The sequence below is a fragment of the Cervus elaphus genome, chromosome 19 (assembly GCF_910594005.1).
Source record: "Cervus elaphus chromosome 19, mCerEla1.1, whole genome shotgun sequence".
NCBI classification, from domain to species: Eukaryota; Metazoa; Chordata; class Mammalia; order Artiodactyla; family Cervidae; genus Cervus; species Cervus elaphus.
The window spans coordinates 78,278,785-78,302,724 of record NC_057833.1 but is presented as its reverse complement, the minus strand read 5'-3'; the positions used below and the strand labels follow the sequence as shown (position 1 = coordinate 78,302,724).

The 23,940-nt window shown below is 37.0% G+C and overlaps 1 protein-coding gene and 1 non-coding gene across 2 annotated transcripts in view; one reads left to right on the top strand and one right to left on the bottom strand.

The window, feature by feature from the left end:
• Window positions 1–23,940, bottom strand: part of BRWD1 (bromodomain and WD repeat domain containing 1) — a 124,709-nt gene that overhangs the window by 50,455 nt on the left and 50,314 nt on the right. The window contains exons 18-25 of the mRNA XM_043874485.1: window positions 23,010–23,195; window positions 18,119–18,302; window positions 14,881–14,974; window positions 10,115–10,246; window positions 5,153–5,247; window positions 2,356–2,545; window positions 606–731; window positions 404–511 (exon numbers count right to left, since the gene is read on the bottom strand). Of these exons, the coding sequence (XP_043730420.1) occupies window positions 404–511; window positions 606–731; window positions 2,356–2,545; window positions 5,153–5,247; window positions 10,115–10,246; window positions 14,881–14,974; window positions 18,119–18,302; window positions 23,010–23,195 (1,115 nt within the window). The remainder of the gene's footprint in view (window positions 1–403; window positions 512–605; window positions 732–2,355; window positions 2,546–5,152; window positions 5,248–10,114; window positions 10,247–14,880; window positions 14,975–18,118; window positions 18,303–23,009; window positions 23,196–23,940) is intronic.
• Window positions 10,469–10,602, top strand: LOC122676259. The gene has a single exon (XR_006335529.1). It is a non-coding gene; the product is annotated as a small nucleolar RNA SNORA41 (small nucleolar RNA).

Below are 23,940 nucleotides of genomic sequence, written 5' to 3'. Positions count from 1 at the left end.
CACATATATATGGAATTTAGAAAGATGGTAACGATAACCCTATATGCAAAACAGAAAAAGAGACACAGAAATACAGAACAGACTTTTGAACTCTGTGGGAGAAGGTGAGGGTGGGATGTTTCAAAAGAACAGCTTGTATACTATTTATGGTGAAACAGATCACTAGCCCAGGTGGGATGCATGAGACAAGTGCTCGGGCCTGGTACACTGGGAAGACCCAGAGGAATCGGGTGGAGAGGGAGGTGGAAGAGGGGATCGGGATGGGGAATAAGTGTAAATCTATGGCTGATTCATATCAATGTATGACAAAACCCACTGAAATGTTGTGAAGTAATTAGCCTCCAACTAATAAAAAAATTTAAAAAAAAAAAAAAAAAAAGATTTCATAATGCCATCATCTTACCCTAAGATCCATTTTTCTCCATGGCTCCTTGTTAGGGTTCAGTTCATAAATGTTATTTCTTCTGACAGCCTCAATATAAGCTTCATGACCCTGTCGAAAATATATTACCTACAAAAGGGAAATAGACATTTAAAAATAAAAACCTAAGAGTAATATTAATTTTATGATCCATATTCATATTTTTAAACTCTTTAACTCTCACCTCATCACCCATTTGAGGAACAAAAGGAGATTTTCGAAGTGTGGTGTCAGTTATCCAAACTGGAGGATGAAATTCATATAAATGTTCCACGTCTGCAAGCTCTGTCTGAGTCATCCTCCGCAAATTCTGCCAAGGGGAAGAGTACAAAGTTTCATAGGCTAGAAAGTGGCAGCATGCACTGTTTAATTGAAAACAAAATACTTTGGCTGTTTTATAAGCATGTCACCTAATGATTACTTTCTAATAGCATATATATTTGGTTCATACACACACAGGAACATTATCAGTTGTATAAGCATTGTAAATCTACTGAGCACTTTCTCCTGAATTTCTAACAGATTCTTCATAGCACTCACCTTACATCCTATGAAGTGGGGCTTATTTCCAAGTAAACCCTCTTCAACAACCCTCTTTAACACACATGCTTTGCCAAGACTCCACAGTGAATTTTACCACAGACTAATTATCTCAGGCAGTCTCCTCTAGATTTGAGGTTTTGAGACTGCTAATTTTACATGAGTTCACTTACATGTGGAATTTAAAAGATAACACTAATGCACTTTTATAAAACAGAAACAGATTCACAGGCAGATAACAGACTTGTGGCTCTCAAGGGGAAGGGAGGTGGGAGAGGGATTGGCTGGGAGTCTGGGGCTGCTGGAGGCAAGCTATTACATACAGGATGGATAAACAACAGGTCTACTGTATAGCACAGAGGACTATATTCAATATGCTGTGATAAACCATAATGGAAGAAAAATTTTTTAAAAAAGAGACTGGTAATTTTAAACCAGAACCACAAATTCTGATACTCCTCCTTTCCTCTTTAGCAGGTGGAGCCCAAGTCTCCTCCACTGGAGTATGGGCTCCAACTCCTTTTAACAAAGAGAAAAAAGCATAAGTAACAATGGGCAACTTCTAAGCCTAGGTCATAAAAGGTTTAGCCCTTGTTTAATTTTCGTTCCATTTGCTCTGGGGACAATCTGCTACCAAGTTAAGAAGACACTCAAGCAGCTCTATGGAGCGACCCATGTGGTGAGGAACTGAGGCCACCAGCCAACTACTCCATGAACAAGCTTCAAAGATCCACCTCTGGTCAAGACTTCACAACACTGTGACCCACGCCAATATGATGACTGCACCCTCATGAGTCAAAAATCAGCTAATCAGTTTCCAAATTCCTGATTCATTAAAACATGAAATAATACATGTTTGTTGATCTGTTATACAGCAAAAGATAACTAAATACAAAGACACAGCATCTTTAAATATTCAACTGGAGCACATGCACTGTATGTGTAACGAGGTACGGGGATGTTACAATTAGGAAAACAGTACTAAGACAGAACACGTCAAACAACAACGGGAAACGTGACATAGCAGACAAAACAAGAAGGCCCTTAAAATGCCTGGAAGCATACTTCTGGTGTTGAAATTGACAGGAGAAGTAAAAGTTATGGTGGGGTTCTGAGCAAAACAGATCTTTCCCTCTGAAGTTACAGATTCAAAAAGGTGTTAAGTACCAAGTTCAATTAAGAGCAGATTAGATAGTTTTAATAATAAAGAAGCTTTTCCAAAAGTAAGTTTGTTTGTATTTTACATTTGACTCCTGATGATACATTATGAGTCAAAATAATAATAATAATAATGAAGGCTCCAAACTCCCAAAGATATCCAATTTCTAAACATGGACATAATATAAACTATGAAAGTGTAGATAGATGTTATTTTTAAGGATATACTTTCATACCTCTTTTTTAGGCTTATTTTCTTTCTTTCTCTTTCGTCTCCTTTTTGGAGGAGATAAATTCTCAGCAGACATTTCATCCTCTGAACTGCTGCAAAATCGAGTAATTCGTCGACGAGATGATGTTCGTAAAGGAGGCTGCAGGTGGATGCCTGCATCAGCTGTCCAATCAGAATACCTAGAGGAAGAGTCACTGGAAAAGGAAAAGTTGTAAGTTGTATGGAACCAGAATCTAAGCCTGAATAGCAAATTAATCCTACAATCTTAAGAGAGATGGAGACAACAAGGAGGAAAGAAAAGAGCCTTGGAAGATTCAACTACCCTATCAATGAATACCGATGTGACCAAAGATCATGCAAAGACAACAACGTTCACTGACACTGGAAATTAGAAAAGGATTTAAGCCTGAGTAAATGTTTTTAAGTATAATTTGGATGAGACTTTACAGAAGACAACATCAAGAGCCAACTAATAATTCCCCCTTCCAAAAATGAAATGTAGTTATGAAAACAGTAGAGACCCCACAGAAAAGCAGCACTTTCCCTAAACTGCAGGAAGCTCAGAAATGTACTAGAAAAGTTAACTGGAATGACAGACCCGTCAGTGAGTATATTGAGAAGCACAAGGAAAGCAGAGCCATACCAAACAGAAAGCTCTAAGTGGGCACAGATTCTTGCCAAGAAGGGGATTCTCCCTGATAGGAGAAAAGATCCCAGAGAGGGACAAGTCTTTGCCTACTCTGGAGCAAAAGCAGAGTCAAATAGGGAACTTAATCTTGAAAACTACCCCCTACCACACTGCCAGCTTTAGCAAACACAGAAGAGGACAAAGACCCTCTATTGGGGCCATCGTAACCCAACCACATACCTCCCAGGCTCCATAAAACCCATATCCAAAAGCTATTCACTACAAATGTTATTTCTGCATTATCTTTTACACTATAAAAAGAGCTGTTTTAAAAATCTTAAGAGCATGTGCTTTATATAATAAAATTCACGATAAGTTGAATTCAAACATAATGAATACAGAGACAGAAAGGCAAGGGTGGTGGTTGCCAGGGCAGGTGGGGTGGAGTAATGAATTGCTGTTCAGTGGATGTATGTCTCAGTATTGCAAGGCGAAATGAGCTCTGGAGACTGGATGCACAACACTGTCAATGTACTTAACACTACTGAACTGTACAGTTAAAAACAGTTACAATGATCAATTTCATGTTCTGTATATTTCCAACTAAAATTACATAAAAAAGACCAAGCACTAAAGAACTGATGCCTTCAAACTGTGGTGCTAGAGAAGACTCTTCTAGAGAAGACTCTGTCCAAGAGTCCCTTGGACTGCAAGGAGATCAAACCAATCAATCCTAAAGGAAATCAACCCTGAATACTGACTGGAAGAACTAATGCTGAAGCTGAAGTTCCAATACATTAGCAACCTAATGTGAAGAGCCCACTCACTGGAGAAGCCCCTGATGCTGGTAAAGATTGAAGGCAGCAAGAGAAGGGGGTGACAGAGGATGAGATGGTTGGATGGCATCACCGACTCGATGGACATGGGTTTGAGCAAACTCCAGGATGTCCTTCACCATCGAAGGACAGGGAAGCCTGGGATGCTGCAGTCCATGCGGTCACAAAAAGTTGGACACGACTGAGAGACTACAACAAACAAAACTAGACAAGTGTCCTAGAAATCACTCCAGCTCCTAAGCCTAATGGAATAAAAGAAGACAAGAAAAGAAGCCAGGAGTACGATAATAGTAGTCTGTAAAGCAAAGTATCAATGGAAACAAAAATACTCTGAGTTGTATTTAGGAGAGACAATCTTCTAGACATGGTGACAGAAATAATTACGAAGAGAGAATGACGTTTGGGTTTCTGGTTTGAGCATCGGCCAAGAAAGTTGACATTTTATCAAGATGAGGAACAGATACTAACACCTTCATTTCCATGAATTTGGATACCAAAACTAAACAAAAGCTAGTATGTATGATAAAATAATGTTTATATTTTAAGGCAGGGCAAGGAAAATTCAACATAAAATTCTCTATGTGCGTCCATTTGGGCCTTCCTCCCTAATGAGCAGTGGGCGTCAGCATTGTATGTTAGCCAGAGTCGCTCACAGACAGGAGTGCCTGCTCAATAGTAGAGATTCTTTTTTCTCCTTTATTCTGACGTTAGCAATTTAACTTCTTAAAAGAATAACCTGCTTTCCCAGCTCTGGAGGGGTCACACGTACTTAGTGCTCACTTTGTACAAGCTGACCTAGACTACGTATCCTTGGCGAGATTTACGTAAAACAGCAGAATGTCATCCCAATGGACCATCTTTTATCTTGAAATTGCACGTGACTGTGCCTTCAGCTTCCAACAGGCCCAACAGTTCTCAGAGCTTCCTGTGAATCTGCCTCCTGGTTATAATCCTTAGTTTGGCTTGATTGGTTAATATTCCCTTTTTCTTCTTGATTAATTAACTGAATTTCCATCAACATATGCAATAACTAATAATAAATTTAACAGTGATTTTACCATACAGACTTTGGATATTCCTCTTTATGAACATAGCCCAAGGCTAAATTGCTATTTTGAGTACACATATTTACACTTTGGCTCACACGTTTTATAGTCAAACAAAATACCCAAAATATTCTCTATAGAAATAGCTGTTAATCCAGGTTTTTTCTCCTTTTAAATGTATTAAAAACCCAGTAGATGGAAGCTCTTACATCTTGAATGTCACTCAAGTATGATTCCATTCAAGGTTATGACTAAAACGCTTAAAAGTTTAAAACAAGTAAAAACAGGTACCTTGAACTTTCACTGTCACTTTCACTTCTTCTATCACTTTTCCATTCTTCTTCTTCAGAAGAACAAGAACCTTCACTCTGATCACAAGAAGTCTCCTGATTTGCGGAAGGAGAAAAATGAAAATCTTGATCTCCAACTTTAAATAACACAACTCAAGAGAAACCACACAGTCCTTCTAACCAGGTAATAAAATATAATTAGGTAAACTTAAAACAAAAAGCAAGTGTCTTTACTACATCCCTTTTCTTATCAAGGAATTAGGCAAGAGAAAATATCTGTGAGACTTAACACTACTACTATTAACAAATAAAAAACTGATATAAGAGACCATTCTCTGAGCAAAGTTAATAAGATAATGTAAACATTCTCAGTGTTTCGGACTCAAGTCAGTGTTAAGACGTGGGCAGTAGCATCTCGTACACTCTCAGTTCTCTAATGACATATGATGTTGAGCACCTTTTAGAATGCTTATGTGCTATCTGTATATCTTCTTTAACAAAGTGCCCATTGGATCTTTTGTCGATTCTTAAATTTGATTAGCTTTTTCTTGAATTTTAAGAATTCAAGTCCTTTATCCGATACGAGTTTTATAAACATCTTCTCCCAGTCTGTGGCTTGTCTTTTCATTCTCCTAACAGTATTTTTCAGGCTTTTCTATTGTCAGGTTTTTCTTTCATGGATCACGGCATTGGAATTGTATCTAAAATTCATCACACCCAAGGTCATCTAGATTTTTATATCTTTTAGAAATTTTATGATTTTCTATTACATTTACATTATGATAATTTGGAGTTAATTTTTGTGAAACTGTGTCTAGATTTTTTTTTTCTTTTGCATGTGGCTATCCAGTTGTTCCATACCACTTGTTGAAAAGACTATGCCTTGTTCATTGAGTGGTCTTTGCTCCTCTGTCAAACGCTAATTGAGCCTATCTGTACTGGTCTATTTCTGGGTTTGTTATTCTGTTCCACTGATCTATTTGTCTATTCTTTCACCAGTACCATGCTGTCTTAAAAACTGTAGATTATTTATACTAAATCTTAAAGTCAGGTAGTAGCTATCAATCCTGTCCTTTTGTTGCTCTTCAGTATTGTTAGTTATTCTAGGTGTTTTTTTTTCCCCTCCAAACAAACCTCAGAATCTCTTTGCCAATATCCACAATATTAACTTGCTGGGACTTTGACTGGGACTGTGTTCATCTATAGATGAAGGTGGGAAGAAATAATATCTTAACAAAGATGTGGAGCACAGGAACTTTCATTCCCTGGTGATCAGAATATAAAATGTAACACAGCCACTCTGGGTAAGAGATTGGCAATTTCTTACAGAGCTAAAAAGAAACTGATCAGAGAGGAAAATTAAACTCACATTACTAAAAAGGGGTCAATGTGAAAAGGCCACATACTTTTTGATCCAACTATTTAACATTTTAGAAAAGTCAAAACTATGGAAATGGTAAAAAGATCAATGGTGCCCATGCTCAAGAAGACAAAGAAAGTGATGATTAAGTACAACAGAACGGGGTTGAAGACAATGGAACTATTCTGTATCTTATGGTAGATACCAAACATTATGCATCTGTCACACCCCATACAGCACAGTGATCCCTAATGTAAACTACAGAATTTAGTTAATGATAATGTATAAAACTGGTTCATCAGTTGCAGCAAGTGTACTATACTAAATCAAGATGTCATTAACAGGAAAGAGAAACCATATATGGGACCTATGTAATTTTTTTTAAACCTGAAACTACTCTAACATATAAAGTCTTTAAAGGAAGAAAGGGGAACAAACGACTGATTTCCACAACCCTAAAAGCTGCAGTCTACTTTAACTGCTGGTCTTTGCTGCTAAGCAGGTATTTTTTTTTGTTTTGTTTTGTTTTCAGCTGTACTGGGTCTTCGTTGCAGGGGGTGCAAGCAGGCTTTCTCTAGTTGTGGCGAGCAGAGGCTACTCTCCAGTCGCAGCGCACAGGCTTTTCATTGTGGTGGCTTCTCCTGTTGCAGACCACGGGCTCTAGGCACTCTTGTTTCAGCAGTTATATAGCTCATAGGCTTAGCTGCCCCAAGGCATGTGGGATCTTAGTTCCCAGACCAGGGATCAAACCTGTGTCTCTTGCAATAGGTAGGCATATTCTTAATCACTGGACTACCAGGGAAGTCCCCCGAAGCAGGTACTTTTAAACTGAGACACAACCTTTTCCTGTAACAGCCATTAAGTGCATCATAACAGATAATGAAAATGCCAAGGAGAAACAAAACTAAAAGAAAATATCAACTTTGCTCACTTCATTTGAAAATGCAAAGTAAACATATTCTAAAAAAAAAATGTTTCTCAAAATGGGAGCCCAATGCCATTCAAGGAGTACAGATTCCTAGGCCTACCAATCTAGATCAACTGAACAGAAGTCTGCTTTTTATGTTCAAAATAGACTTCTAAAAAAGTCACAGTAATAATAAACTATTAAAATCTACTACCCGGAAACCACACATTCTGTGAAAAAATTTTACATGTTTTGTCTCAGTTAACTCTCAAAACACTTCTGTAGACAAAGGCAGGGTTAAGACAAAGCCAATGAAACTTAAGTTTCAGAGGTTTTCAATTTAACTTGTCTATCAAGGCCTTGTGTCTACTTGTAACTTTTTCTAAAGGATGTCCCTAAATTAAACAAGATTCAAACCCCCAAAATCCTGGATCTATCCTGCCTATGAGTTTTATACTGTCAAGTCACTACCTGCCCACTAACTAAATAACAACTATGGACAAGGATGTGAAGAAACTGGAAACTTCATACACCACTGACTGGGAATATAAAATTCAGCCACTTTGGAAAACAGTCTAGCAACTCCTCAAAAGGTTAACTACAAAGTTACAATATGACCCAGCAAATTGACTACTAGATATAAACCAAAATGTAAACTTATGTCCTAACAAAACCCTGTACATAAATGTTAATAAGCAGCAATATTCACCACAGTCAAAAAGTAGAAACAGAACTTCCCTGGAGGTCCAGTGGTTAAGTATCTGCAGAGGATACCAGTTCAATCCCTGGTGCAGGACGATTCCACATGCCATGGGTCATCTAAGCCATGCACCTGGAGCCTGTGCTGCACAACAAGAGAAGCCACCGCAACGAGAATCCCACACACCACACGAAGAGTAGGCCCTGCTCTCCCCAACAAGGGAAAGCCTGTGCATAGCAGCAAAGAACCAGTGCAGCCAAAACTTTTTTTTCTTTTAAGTAGAAATAATACAAATGCCCACTAGCTGATGAGTGGGTAAACAAATGGCAGTCTATTCCTATAATAGAATATAGGGCAATGAAAAAGAATGAAGTCCTGCTTATACATGGAATCAGCCCTGAAAGCATTAAGTGAAAAAAGTCAGTCACAAGATCATTCTGTATGTGTCTATTAAATGAAATGTCCAGAAAGCAAAAATTAACAGGAATAGAAAGATTAGTGGCTGCCAGGGGCTTGGAAGGAGTACAAGCCCATCCATGGAAGTACTTGCAAATGGGTATAAGGTTTCTTCTTAGGTGATTAAAATATTTTGAAATTAAACAGTGGTGGTGACAGCACAATTTCGTTTTTGTTTTTCTCGTTTATTTTTATTAGTTGGAGGCTAATTACAATATTGTAGTGGCTTTTGCCATACATTGACATGAATCAGCCATGGATTTACATGTGTTCCCCATCCTGATCCCCCCTCCCACCTCCCTCCCCATCCCATCCCTCTGGGTCTTCCCAGTGCACCAGCCCTGAGCACTTGTCTCACACATCCAACCTGGGCTGGTGATCTGCTTCACCCTTGATAGTATACTTGTTTCAATGCTATTCTCTCAGAACATCCCACCCTTGCCTTCTCCCACAGAGTCCAAAAGTCTGTTCTGTACATCTGTGTCTCTTTTTCTGTTTTGCATATAGGGTTATCATTACCATCTTTTTAAATTCCACATATATGCATTAGTATACTGTATTGGTGTTTATCTTTCTGGCTTACGTCACTCGGTATAATGGGCTCCAGTTTCATCCATCTCATTAGAACTGATTCAAATGAATTTGTTTTAATGGCTGAGTAATATTCCACTGTGTATATGTACCATAGCTTTCTTATCCATTCATCTGCTGATGGGCATCTAGGTTGCTCCCATGTCCTGGCTATTATAAACAGTGCTGTGATGAACACTAGGGTGCACGTGTCTCTTTCAGATCTGGTTTCCTCGGTGTGTATGCCCAGGAGTGGGATTGCTGGGTCATATGGCAGTTCTATTTCCAGTTTTTTAAGGAATCTCCACACTGTTTTCCATAGCGGCTGTACTAGTTTGCATTCCCACCAACAGTGTAAGAGGGTTCCCTTTTCTCCACACCCTCTCCAGCATTTATTGCTTGTAGACTTTTGGATAGCAGCCATCCTGACTGGTGTGTAACGGTACCTCATTGTGGTTTTGATTTGCATTTCTCTGATAATGAGTGATGATGAACATCTTTTCATGTGTTTGTTAGCCATCTGTATGTCTTCTTTGGAGAAATGTCTGTTTAGTTCTTTAGCCCATTTCACAATTTTGTTAATATTCTAAAACCACTGGACACTGTACATGGTATGGTACAAATGCTGTTCAAAATTGTTAAGAGAAATTCAAAATGTGAAATTTCATCTTAATCTCTAGAGAATACTATTGTTGTTAGTTTATTTTTTGTTGTTGTTGTTAGTTTAGTCGCTAAGTCATGTCAGACTTTTTGCTGCACCATGAACTGTAGCCATTTCCCAGACAACAATACTGCAGTCCAGGGGATCTGCCTGACCCAGGGATCAAACCCACAAAAAAAAATAATAATGATAAAAATAAAAAATAGAATACTGTTATTTTTACATAATTTCAAGGTAGATTCAAAGTAAAGAATTAAGACAAATTATTATTCAAGATAATTTTATACGTTTTAAAGTTATGAAACTCACATGTCTTATGGAGCTTGAAGATTCATTTCCAGAAGATAACTCAAGCCGTCCAAGATTTCTTCTACCATAATTTGGATATTTACGCCTACATGTCCTCTGTCTAGACTGTGACATCAAAGTCACCGAATCAGACTGAAATACAAATGTGCAGATGAGAATAAACACTTAAATAAGTACAACCGTCAATGAAATAGTTATCATTCTATCAAGTCCCTAAAGGATTTAAGACAAAAATAATAATAGTAAATTCAAAAAATAAAATATTCTTGAATGGGTATTTTTGCCACGTATTGTTAATCAAGATTGGTTGTTTTCTGCTTTTTTTTTTTCTTTTTAACTTTTAAGATATTTAGATTCCACAGCTACTGGTCTGCAGCTGTTCTTAAAGGCAGCAGCTGTGGCATTCCACTGTGGGGAAGAAACTGCCACACAACTCAGCACCTCTTTCTCAGCACAACAGAAAGTGGGCATGTGTGTGACAAACACAAGGCGAAAAAAAAAAAGGAAAAAAAAAAGATATTAGAAGACATGGCTAAATTTAATAAGCACATTAGATCAGCATCTTCCAAACTGTATCATATTAATTGGTTTACCATAAGATAATAACTATAATCCAAAAAAAAAAAAAGATATTAGAAGACATGGCTAAATTTAATAAGCACATTAGATCAGCATCTTCCAAACTGTATCATATTAATTGGTTTACCATAAGATAATAACTATAATCCAAAAAAAAAAGAAATCACTTTAAAGTATTTATCTTAGAAGTGAAAGTATATATTCCTATATTATGATGCAGTAACCAATCTTAAGAAATGTATCACTGTGTGAATACACAGAGAGAAATATCTGAAATGATCCTTAAGTAACAATACAACTTATTTTCAGGTTTTAACTTTTTGGATGATTTGTTGTCAGTACTTTTCAGCTGTGCTTAAATTTTTTTTATGTGTGCGTGCTTGAATTTTTAAAAATACTTTTTAATTAACAAAATAACTGAATAATCTTTTAAAATCAGCCAAGTAAAATAGCTAGACTGAAAGGGCAGCAGTGGGGGGTGAAGGGGGGAGGAGCATGCTATTTCTCACACACCAAAATCATGTATTCATGTATGTGAAAGCACTCCGTGAAAGTATATATTCCCAGAACTGATATACAAAATCAATTTTCATGTTAGTGCCATCTTTTTATAACCATGAGGGTGTTTTATCAACATATCCTGGCTGATTTTAAAACAACTCCTTTCCTTAATCTGCCAGTACTTTTTTTTGTTAAAGCAACAATTCCTATTAATGAATTTCATGACTAAGAATATGTGAATCAGAGGGACCAAAAAACTACCAATAAGAACAAGAAAATCTGTCAAAATACAATTTTTTAAAAAAGTTTGAGGGCACTATATACCTAATGAGTTTATGAAGATTTACAAGACCAATACACACAAAAAAGTTATCAGCAATGTAAAAGAACCCTAGATTTTCACTCTGGAAGAGGAAGTCAAAAGATTTAGCAGATAAACAAAAAACTGACAGACTGAATTCTTGAGTTAAGCTAACAAAAATTGCAACCCAGAGTCTCCTACATATAGGTAAGCAAGCTTTGGCTGTTAGCCCAAAGGACTACAATCTAGACTATAAGTAAACTACAGACCAACAGTAACCCCAAGGAATTAAAAGTCCATCCTTGTCTGGGTTAAGGTGATTCAAGCTTGAAAGAGGCCCAAGCAGCCTACGAGAAGCAAATTATACGTGGAGTAAAAACATTCCGAGACTTCAAATCATCTCTAACCTCTAACATTCAATGAAAAACCACAGGGAACAGGATTTCCCTGGTGGTCCAGCAGTTAACAAACCCCCTGCCAATGCAGGGGACAGAGGTTCAATCCTTGGTCCAGGAAGATTCTACATACTGCAGGGCAACTAAGGCTGTGCACCACAACTGTCTGAAGTGCACACTAGAGCCTGTGCTCTGCAACAAGGGGAACCACCACAATGAGCAGCGTGCACACCACAGCCAGAGTAGCTCCCCCTCACCACAACCAGGGAGAGCCCATGGGCGGCAATGCAGACCCAGAACAGTCATAAATAAATAGATAGAACACAGGCGACAAAGAAAATGTAACTGTAAAAAAAAGAAAAAAAATCAATACTGAATGGAAACGTATCAACAGGGGAATAAGATACTGAAATAACCAAATGGATTTTTTAAATAACTAGGGCTAATTTTCAAGGAAATAAATAATGAGAACTTCAGAAAATGGAAAATTCTGAACCAAAAAAAATACAATAAAACTAAAAACACAAATTTAATAGCAGATTACACACAGCTGCAGAGAACTAACTAAATGGAATATATTCAGTCAGAAAAAAATTCAGAACAGCAAGAAACAGCCTAGAAACAAAAGAGATAGAAAATAAGAGACAGAAAAGTAAAGGATAAAAACATACTATGCAAACACTAGCCAAAAGCACAGCTACCTTCATACAAAAGAATCTGAAGACTAAAGCACTACTACAGATAAATTCGTAATGATAAAAGGTTCAATTCAGTAGGAAGAAGGAAAATTCTAAATATGTACACATATACACACCACATGACATAGCTTCAAACTACATAAAAAACAAGCAGAATCAAAGATATCTACAAACACAGTGATATTTTAACATACATCTCATCTTATAATGATATTTTAACACACATCTCACCTTCCTTATAGAAGAGTTCAATCATTTTGAAACCACATGTGGCATTAACTACTACAGCTGAATATACACATATTATAAGCTCCAATAATTTTGCTCCAGTACATATACTCAAAAGAAATACAAACACGGATACCAAGAAATATGTACAAAATGTTCAAAGCAGTATTCCTAAGTTATTATTCATAATATGAAAACAATCCAAATGTCCTTTAAGAACAAATTAAACAGCAACATGCTCATTGTGTGAATACTATCCAATAATGAAAACAACTGAACTGCAACTACTCACAGCAAAGATAAATCTCACAAGGTCAAATGCAAGCCAGATACAAAATATTACATATACATACTGTATGATTCCATTTAGATCAGTGTTTATCCTTTTTAACTTTGTAACTGTTTCTTGAATAAATTTTTGATGTAACTTAATTAGATTGTAAAATATCAAATTACATACCCACATTAGAAACTTATGAATATATGTGCTGTGCTATGGTTGGTCACTCAGTCATGTCTGACTCTTTGCAACCCCATGGACTGTAGCCTGCCAGGCTCCTCAGTCCATGGGGATTCTCCAGGCAAGAATACTGGAGTGGGTTGACTTGACCTCCTCCAAGGGAGCTTCTCAACCTAGGGATCAAACTCAGGTATCACGCATTGCAGGTGGATTCTTTACCATCTGGGCCAGCAAGGAAGCCCAAGAATACTGGAATGTGTAGCCTATTCCTTCTCCAGGGGCTCTTCCTGACCTCGGAATTGAACTGGGGTCTCCCGGATTACAGGCAGATTCTTTACTGTCTGAGCCAGCAGGGAAACCCAAGAATACTGGAGTGGGTAGCTTATCCCTTCTCCAGGGGATCGTCCCGACCTAGGAATCGCACCGGGGTCTCCTGGATTACAGACAGATTCTTTAACAGCTGAGCTACCAGGGAAGCCCTCTATGAATATATAACAGCACTGTAATCAGATTTTTTTCACTATTTCATAACTTATTTTTTCAGCAGAAACAATTGAAAAAATTGATTTCTTAAAAATTGTAGTTAAATTTAACTTTGAAGATTTTTCAAGAGGAAATACCCTAACTAAAGCTGAAGATATACTCATTCAGATAGTCAACATTTTCTTCTTTTCAGTACTTTACATAGTAACAACTTGAATTACTTTTAAATTAATAAGATAGAGACGGTTTTTATTTAATTCTTAAAGCCCAAGTCACAAACAAAGGCACTGTTTATGTGGCATCAAGACAGTGAATGTGGCAGCCAGGCACACACAGGCCATTTCTCATGATACGGCCACAAGACTAAATGATCAACTGAGAGAGAATACCCTGCAAACACAACCATTGTTCCCCACAGTTTTGTAGCACTTATCTTGCATATATTTTGTGTAAATTCCATTAACTTGCTAATGCTTCATATATGATAGTTATGAAAATCTAAAATGAGCAATTAAACACTAAGGAATAAGATTTTTCTCAAGTGGGTTTGGGCTTTGCATGATCACATACCTAAGATTTTTTAGATATCTAAGATTTTTAATAAATGCATGATTTAAAAAACATCAGAAACAGACAAAGCTAACCAGCATCTTTAGAAGTCAATAGTTGATTACCTTCAGGAGAAAGGAGAAGTGATTGAGAATGGAAACAAAATGCTTTTGATGGGCTCATAATGTTCTAGTGATTATTAAGAGCGTAACCATTTTTTCTTTTTTCTTCTTAGGCCATGCCATGAGGCATGCAGGATCTCAGTACCCCGACCAAGGATTGAACCCAAGCCTCCCAGGCCGTCCATATTGGGAATGGGGAGTTTTAACCACTTAACCACCAGGGAAGTCCTGACAATAATTTTCTAGAATCCTTTAGCACTCTCAGGCATTAGGCTACTTCCTGCAAGTTTCAAGTCACTTTTCCTAACAGCTGTACAACTTTATGTCTACCATTTAAAATCCCAAATAGAAGACAAATATTACTAATATTCGCATTGATAAAAAAGAAAACTATAAATTTCAGTTCAATTTCTAATTTGTTTATTCCTAAGAAAATGGAATTTAGGTTACCTTTTGTGAGAACTGGAGAGTCTTCCTCTTTCTTCCAATTATATAAAGATTTCTTTCTTGTTCACCTTTCTCTATTCTGAAGTCTTCCAACTTCCTACAAATTTAAGTACCCAGTTATATTAGTTACAGATAAATAAAGGATATATAGAGAAAAAAAAGCACAATTCTGGGAATCATAAGTTACTTTTTTAATTATTAAGAAAATTCCTAAAGTTATAATAAAACTTAAGTCAAACAGTAGTTTGCAAGGAACTTAATATAAACAATATCTTACAGGCAACTAGGAGGTCCTATTTTTCATATCTAACACAGAAATATTCATTCATTTATGTTCTGCTTGGCCCTATGAGGACCAATCTGAACAGGATCTCTCACATTAGCTACTCAAAATATACCTATGATTTTTCAAAATTGCAATTCTAGTCTCTAAAGAAAAAATAAGAGCAGAATCCTTCTCCAAACTTAACACTTCTCATTTTATAATTTCTAGAAACCAGAACAGCAATGTTACTGGTTCTTCTAATCACCTATATTTCACTCACATGACACAAAAGAAAATTTATAATGCTGCTGTGACAAATTACAGAGCAAGGGGTCTTTGGCAATGAAGATCATTTTCCTTCTTCACCACTAGAGAGTTCAAGTAACTAAATGTCTTTTTTCTCAAATATGTTGTTGAAAACATGGCTTTATGCTTTGTGTGCTCACTTTAAAATTCCACGAGAAAAGTTTCAAAACTGACTTTGTACCCATGCTCTAAGATATAAGTAAACACTGAAATGAGTATAAGCATAAATGATATAAAGACAAAGACTGATTTCCAAGGAAATCACTTTTTTCTCAAAATACATCAGCAGCCCACACTCATATGACAGCCAAACATTATCCACAGGGGAGTTCTAAATCAGACTCCCCTTCACAAGTAATCAATTTCACCAGCAGTATATGTATTTAAGGAACTACCATGAGGTTTTTCACTTGTAGCCAAATCAAACTCCTACCCTATACCTGTACACCTCCCTTTGTTTTGACAGTGAACCACTACACACAATTTATTTTCAATCAATAATAAAGCAAAGGAAGATTCTAGATCTTCAAAAGCACCACGCTCAACTGTATGTGATTCCACACCTATGTGAGGTGGTCAGTTAAGAAAAGTAACATTATGAAAGATCACAATACATATATGTGATTCACTCATTCATTTAGAATGAACATAATTTCTATTTATTGGATTTAGACAAACTATATACCTGAACGTTAGCCCCAAACAGAACCATGCCATGCCATGCTAGGTCACTTCAGTCGTGTCCGACTCTTTGTGACCCCGTGGACTGTAGCCCGCCAGGCTCCTCTGTCCATGGGATTCTCTAGCCAAGAATACTGGAGCTGCCATGCCCTCCTCCAGGGGATCTTTCCAATCCAGGGAATTCTGAGACTTCCCTGGTGGCACAATGGATACGAATCTGCCTGCCAGTGCAGGGGACACCAGGATTCAACCCCTGGTCCAGGAGGATTCCACATGCCTTGGAGCAAATAAGCTCATGCACCAAAACTATGGAGACTGTGCCCTAGAGCCTGCGCTCTGCAACAAGAGGAGCCACTGCAATGAGAAGCCTGCACACCACAATAAGAAGCCCCAACTTGCCACAGCTAGAGAATGCCTGCACCCAGCAAGGAAGATACAGCATCACCAAAAATAAATAAAAGTATTTAGAAAAAACAAAAGAAATGCTTGTTTAAGGAACTATTCTTTAGGACTTTCATTTCTGATAACTGTTTGCTTCCCTTGATTTTGACAACAAAAAGTATAGCAAAATGACACTTTCAGTTTCAATGATCATGCAACTCAAGACAAATTTTAAGGCTTAATTATAGCATACTACATACATGGTGGTGATTTTCTGTATTTCTTATCCCAATTTCAGATTTTGCTTTTCACCAGTTTACTGTATACTTATAAACATTCTTAAATTCACTGTATAAAATATAAGTATCATAAAATACTAATCCCTGACTCTTCTGGCTAAACGAAAACTTACACAAAATTATCTTCAAGGTATTAGTTATTATGAGACACAAACATGACAGAATGCTGAAAGGTTTTAGATATCAACAAAAATAGTATCTGCTGCCTCCATTGTGGTAACTTGAAAATCAGTATAGTACAATTCAGTACAAGGAAAATCCTACCATCCACAGCATACTTAGGAGATATCATTTTTCCCTAAAAGAGAATAGGGTTACTTAAGAGGAAAGACTGATCCTAGATCTAGGTAAAGAAATTTACAAAATCAATCTGTAACCCTGTCATGCCTGACATCAAAGACGATATGCAAGGCTACTACATCATTTCAAAAGGACTCCAGGGCCAACTTGCAGAAGCTCCTCCTGGCCAGAGATGGAAAAACTTAAATATCAATAAGGACATTAGAAATAGCTATATCACAACAGTGTGATTAATACAGTGAAAAACACAAACACATATGAACTGGCCACTCTAGGACATAAAGGAATAAATTTTTATTTTGAAGGTAAATAAAGCAAAATCAGCAAGCAGTATCCTGCTTTTTATACAAACTTTACTACTAGATGATCAAATAATAGAAGTGGGTAAATTTTTGTTTAGAAGTATCCAAGATAATAAAGAACTCAGCTGAAATATCACTCTTTTATAATCTCTAAAGAATTAATGCATCTAGGGTAGTCAGCATCAATACCTGCTACCACAAAAAAAAAAGGAAATTATGTGCCTTCTGATGGAATTTTACCACTTACGAAATAATCTCACATAAAACTAAAAATAAGACATTTGGAATAACTAGAAATTTAAACACTGGCTATTTGGTTCTATTGAGGAATTGTTTTTTTTTTTTTTAAAGATATGACAATGGCACTATGGTTTTATTTTAAGATAAGTAATTATCTTTAGAAATTACATACTGATAAACTTTTGGACAAAATGGAAGTCTGAAACATCCTTCAAAATAATACTGAAGGAAGAAAAGGCAGGTGTTTATGTAGATGAAACAAGATGAGTTATGAAAAAACTTACCACAGTAAAAAGTTAGAGAACACTTATGACATTTTCCTACCACAATTAAAATATATCCCAATCCATTACTAAAATATATGTATATGATTATTTATACCATTAAAAATTTAACTATGTGTAAATAACCATATAGATATATTTTCATAGATATAAACAATTATTAATAGATATCCTAAAACAAACCTAAATATGCCTAGTGGTACCTCTGGGACAACCACTCTTCGCTTCCAGGCCTGCAGGTCACGCTCCGTAGCCATCTGACTGCGCGGAGCATTCTGGTGCATCTGACGGACACCTTCCACTTGTCCACTACGACGCAGACCAATATTTGGAGGAGACTGGATGTCTAAGCTTAGTCTTCTAAAACCTAGGAAAAAGTTGTAAAGAATGACTGCAAAACAAACTTCAATCTAATGTGCATATACATTCCTAACATGATACGAACCAAAATAAAAGATCTACTGAAAAAACTTTGGAAAAAAGAACTTTTAATGTGACTGAGATTAAAATGTAGAACACAAAACATGACTATTAACATCATTTTCCATTTTTACTAGACTTTCTGAATTTTATGTTACAAGCATTTTCTATAATAATGTTATACTTGCAGTCCTAAAAACCTTGCCTTCCTCAAAAGTGCAAGCTAAAATATCATCTTTCTCGAAAAATCAGCAATGCAAATAGATGTCTCAAACTGTGGTGGCTTGATAATAAGAGATCTAATAACAAACATTATTTATGACCTAAAGAGATAATCTAAGCCACTCGGGCAGGCAGCCTGCCAGAGACCATTATTAAAAATTCACAAAAATGTGAAGTGGGGAAATGCCGGCAGCACCTGAAGTGGAGCTCGGGTAACAGAGCAATGCGGACAACACGGAGCCCTGAGCCTGCGCAGAGCTGGGATGGCTCACAGGAGGCCGCAGGGTAACCTCCAGGAGCTGCAAGTCACGAAGGATGGAGACCACCCTGAGGGGTTGTGGGGGGAAGCCCAGGCAAGTACTTGTTTCCTTAAAATACAGGGTGAGCACAGGGAACTCTCCTCAATGCTCTGTGGTGACCTAGATGGAAAGAAATTCCAAAGAAGAGGGGATATATCTATATGTATAGCTATTCACTTTGCTGCACAGAAGAAATTAACACAATGTTGTAAAGCAACTATACTCAAATTTAAAAATATTTTTTTTAAAGAAAGTAAAAAAAAAAAAAGAAGAGTGAAGAGGACCCTGCTACTAACTGGGGGCTATATACTTTTTGGCCACCTCATGTGAAGAGTTGACTCATTTGAAAAGACCCTGATGCTGGGAAAGATTTAAGGCAGGAGGAGAAGGGGACAACAGAGGATGAGATGGTTGGATGGCATCACTGACTCCATGGAGATGAGTTTGAGTAAACTCCAGGAGTTGGTGACGGACAGGCAAGCCTGGCGTGCTGTGGTTCATGGGGTCGCGAAGAGTCAGACATGACTGAGCGACTAAACTGAACTGAACTGAAGGAGGCTATTCAATTTTACTTCAAATACGCCAGCTCTCCGTGCCCAGGATAAAATTCAAACATGAGTGAATGCAACTTCTGCACTCTTCTACATACAACATTCTGTTTACTGATCAAATGTGAACCAGTTTGTACTGCACAACACACTATACTTCATCTATTAAAAATTGTTAAGTGAGCCTTCTATTAATCCAAAATTTATATTGAAACATACTGATGTTTAAGAAACAATTTTTGCATTTAGAACTAAAAATAAATTCTAAATTTAACTGCCCAAGTCACAGCATTATTCTCCAATTTGAAGAAAACATATGCACAGGTAACTTATCTCAGGTTACTTTTCATACTTGCTGTTGAAAGTATGAAAAGTAACATGAGTGACCATAAACAGATTAATTACAAAGAACTGTTATTCCACATAGTGGAATACTATGAAGCTATACAAAGGAATGAAGAAGAGTTCTATGAATGGATAGAAGTGATTTATAGAACATACTGTAAAGGAAAAAAGCAAGGTGTGAAAAGAATTCATACATATCTTGTATCACTTGCTCTGATGCACTGAGATAAACACAGCAGCAACTATGTGTGTGTGTGTGTGTTAGTTGTGTAGTCGTGTCCGACTCTTTGCAACCCCTGGACCCTCTGGACTGTAGCCCACCAGGACCCTCTGTCTGTGGGATTCTCCAGGCAAGAACACTGGAGTGGGCTGCCATTTCCTTCTCCAAAAGAAACTACAGAAAGTAAAAAAGTGAAGTCGCTCAGTCATGTCCAACTCTTTGCAACCCCATGGACTGTCGCTTACCAGGCTTCTCCATCCACGGAATTTTCCAGGCAGGAGTACTGGAGCGGGTTGCCATTTCCTTCTCCAGTATTCTTGCCTAAAATATTGAACCTGAATCCAATTATAAGATAATTAGACACATTCAGGGAATTGAGGGAAAATCTGTGAAATAACAGGCCTGCACTCTCGTAAGTACCAACGCCATGAGGGAACTATTCTAAATTAGGAGGGATAATAACTAAACACAACAACTAAGGCTTGATTAAATCCTAAAATTTTAAAAAGCCCTGAAGGACAATTTTGGAACAAGTGATGAAATATGAAGACTGTACATTAAGTAGCAGTATTTTATAGTTTGTACACTGTATAGTATTATAGTTTGTTGACCTACGATCACTGTATTATGAACGTATAAAAATGTTTCTGGTTCTTGGAAGATACAGAATCATGTCTGAAGGGATAAAGTTCACAGTATCTCCAACTTGCTCTAAAATATATGAAAAAGAATACCAGAGACAGAAATTATTTCAAGTGTATATGAGAACCATACAAGACTCTTAATATCATTTGTTTGAGATTAGCAAATTCTCAAAAGTACCCACAAATCCATCAAGAGATTGAGTGAATAAAATCAGATATAGGCATACAACAGAGTACACAACAGTCAAAACTAATCCAATGCAATAACTGATCAATCTTAAAAATACAGCATTCTAATGGCAGAAAGTGAAGAGGAACTAAAGAGCCTCTTGACGAGGGTGAAAGAGGAGAGTGGAGAAGCTGGCTTAAAACTCAACATTCAAAAAACTAAGATCATGGCATCCAGTCCCATCACTTCATGGCAAATAGATGGGAAAATAATGGAAGCAGTGACAGATTTTGTTTACTTGGGCTCCAAAATCATTGCAGATGGTGACTGCAGCCATGAAATTAAAAAACGCTTCCTCCCTGGAAGAAAAGCCTGACAAACCAATACAGCATATTAAAAAGCAGAGACCAGTTTGCTAACAGAGATCTGCCTAGTCAAAGCTATATGGTTTTTCCAGTAGTCAGGTATGACTGTGAGAGCTGGATCACAGAGGCGGAGCGCCAAAGAATTGATGCTTTCAAATTGTGGTCCTAGAGAAGACTCTGGGAGAAGTCCCTTGGACAGCAATGAGATCAAACCAGTCAATCCTAAAGAAAATCAACCTTGAATATTCATTGGAAGGGCTGTTCCTAAAGCTGAAGTCCCAATACTTTGGAACATGATGCAAAGAGCCAACTCACTGGAAAAGACCCAACTCATTGGAAAAGACCCCGATGCTGGGAAAGATTGAGGGCAGGTGGAAAAGGCAACAACAGAGGATGAGATGGTTGGATGGCATCACCAACTCAATGGACATGAATCTGAGCAAACTCCAGGAGACAGAGGAGGATAGAGAAGCCTGGAGTGCTGCAGTCCCTGGGGTCACAAAGAATCAGACACAAAGTTCCCTTTATAAACCTTTTTATGAAGTTTAAAAACAAATGCTTTTTATTAATACATTTAAGAATGTCAAGTCTATTTTTAGAATTCAAAGGAAGGATCAACAGAATTATCATCTTGGGAGAGGGAAATAGGGCAGGACCACATAAAAAGATGTGTATTATTATCATGATTAAAAAAAAAAAAAGAAAATGAAGAGCATCTGTGAACCAATAAGACTATGTCAATAACAAAATTTGAGAGTTTTGTTGCTGTTGTTAAGTATTTACTTATTTACGTGGCTATACCTGGTCTTAGCTGTAGCATGCAGGATTTAGTTCCCTGACCAGGGATTGAACCCAGGCCCCCTGCACCAACAGCATGGAGTCTCAGTCACTCAACTACCAGGGGTTCCAAGAACAAAGTTTTGACAGACACAATTCTGTGCTGCTAGAAACCAAAACAACTAAATATATAAAAGAAGTAAAACTTAAAGTATAACTCACTGATTTTAAAGAGAATTAATGAAACTTCCAGACCTAACAGTCACTTCAAATAAAAATCTAAAGCTCTCCGAGTTTTCTGGAGCCCAGCGGTTGCAACTCTCTGCTTTTACTGCCGAGGACCTGGGTTTGATTCCTGGCCAGGAAACTAGACCCCATCAGTCATGTGGCAAAACAAAAAATAATAATAATAAAAAATCTAGTCTAGTTATGAGGCAGATAAGATGAAAGAGAGCAAGAGTGAAAGGGCAGAAAGAGCTGAAGAAACTGATCAGAACAGAGCACAGAGCAATAAAGAGATAGGAAATTTTATAGCATTTTATGGACTCAAAAAGCTCTAATCTTCCACAGGGTTTTAACTTTCCCAGAGTTCAGCTGCATAACAATCACCATCTCTTCTAGATTATTTCCATTATTATAATTATTACCACATTCCAGTATTAAGTACTCTGCCCTGAAATTCACTGCAAGCTTTCTAATTCTATAAGAAACATTAGGGCTCTACTCAATTAACTTTTTAAAAGATTATATAAAAAGGAAGCCTAATGTTTCCTTTAGAAAACAGTTTGTTCTCTCTTTTTAACTCAAAACAATATAATTTTGTAAATACTCTTATTTTAGAGCAAAAAGACTTCAACAGCCTTTCAAAGTACCTGAAATTCAAACGTTCATTTGTTAGTCCATCAACCTTATACCTCATAAAGCTATCCTCCAGACTTCTGCTCAAAGTTGTAAATGTATACTGCTTAAAGTTTTTCACACTGCATGCAAGGGACAATGACTTCATTTATTCTTCAATTTCAATCTAGCCATGTTAAGGCAAAATACCTCTGCTGTATTTCTTACCTCTTCGGGGTGTTTCTTCCCCATTTGAAAGTCCACTTGGAATAGCCTCCTGACCTGCTCCCATTCTCTGATCTTGCTGCTGCTGCAACTGTCTTATCATTCCATCCAGGACACTGCGCTCTGGGCTTCGTTCACCATTATCATTGGTTTGCAGGCTTATAATTTGTTCTATTACCTCTCCATCACCTGCAAATTCAATGAATGAATATCAAATCATAATATATACAAAGATGGAAAAAAAACCTTTCAACAAGTTACAATTAAAATGACATTAGCAACTGTCAGAAGACTTGTTTTCCAAAAATAATCATTAAAGAGAGCCTTTATTTTCACAACTAATTAAGTGAGAGAAAAGATTCAAAACCAACTTTACAGTACTAAGTTCCACAAAAACCTCAACAGAGCTTCTGAAATCCGTCGAAGTAAGTAGAGGAAAACACATTTCAGCGAAAATCTTGTTTTTCTGTTTCAGATCAATGCCTCTTATTTATACAATTATTTCATTAAATCTTATTTCCCAAGGTCTCTGACTATAATAGATCAACAAAGAATCAACTGGACTTCATTGTATACCTCTGAGTTTTCTATACAACTCAGTCTCTGATGTAGAGAAAAGCAATGGCATTTCCTTAGTCTTAAGAAATAAAAAAGAGTGAGTAACACCTTTTTGGCCTTCAGCAAATGACCACTCCGAACTGCAGCTGTAATTCTTCAGGTACAAAATCAGATTTTTTTAAGTGTCTTTGCTTCTTTATTTTTCAAATAATACATTTTCAGAGATATTTAATACAGTCATAGTTAGTGTTAATGGAGAAGAAGTGCTGGATGGTTTTGGGGTCTTGAAACGTACTTAAGACAGTAACATTTTCATACAAAAACAATTCTTTACTTTTCCTCCCACCATAAAATACACCTTCTTTGAACACAGAAC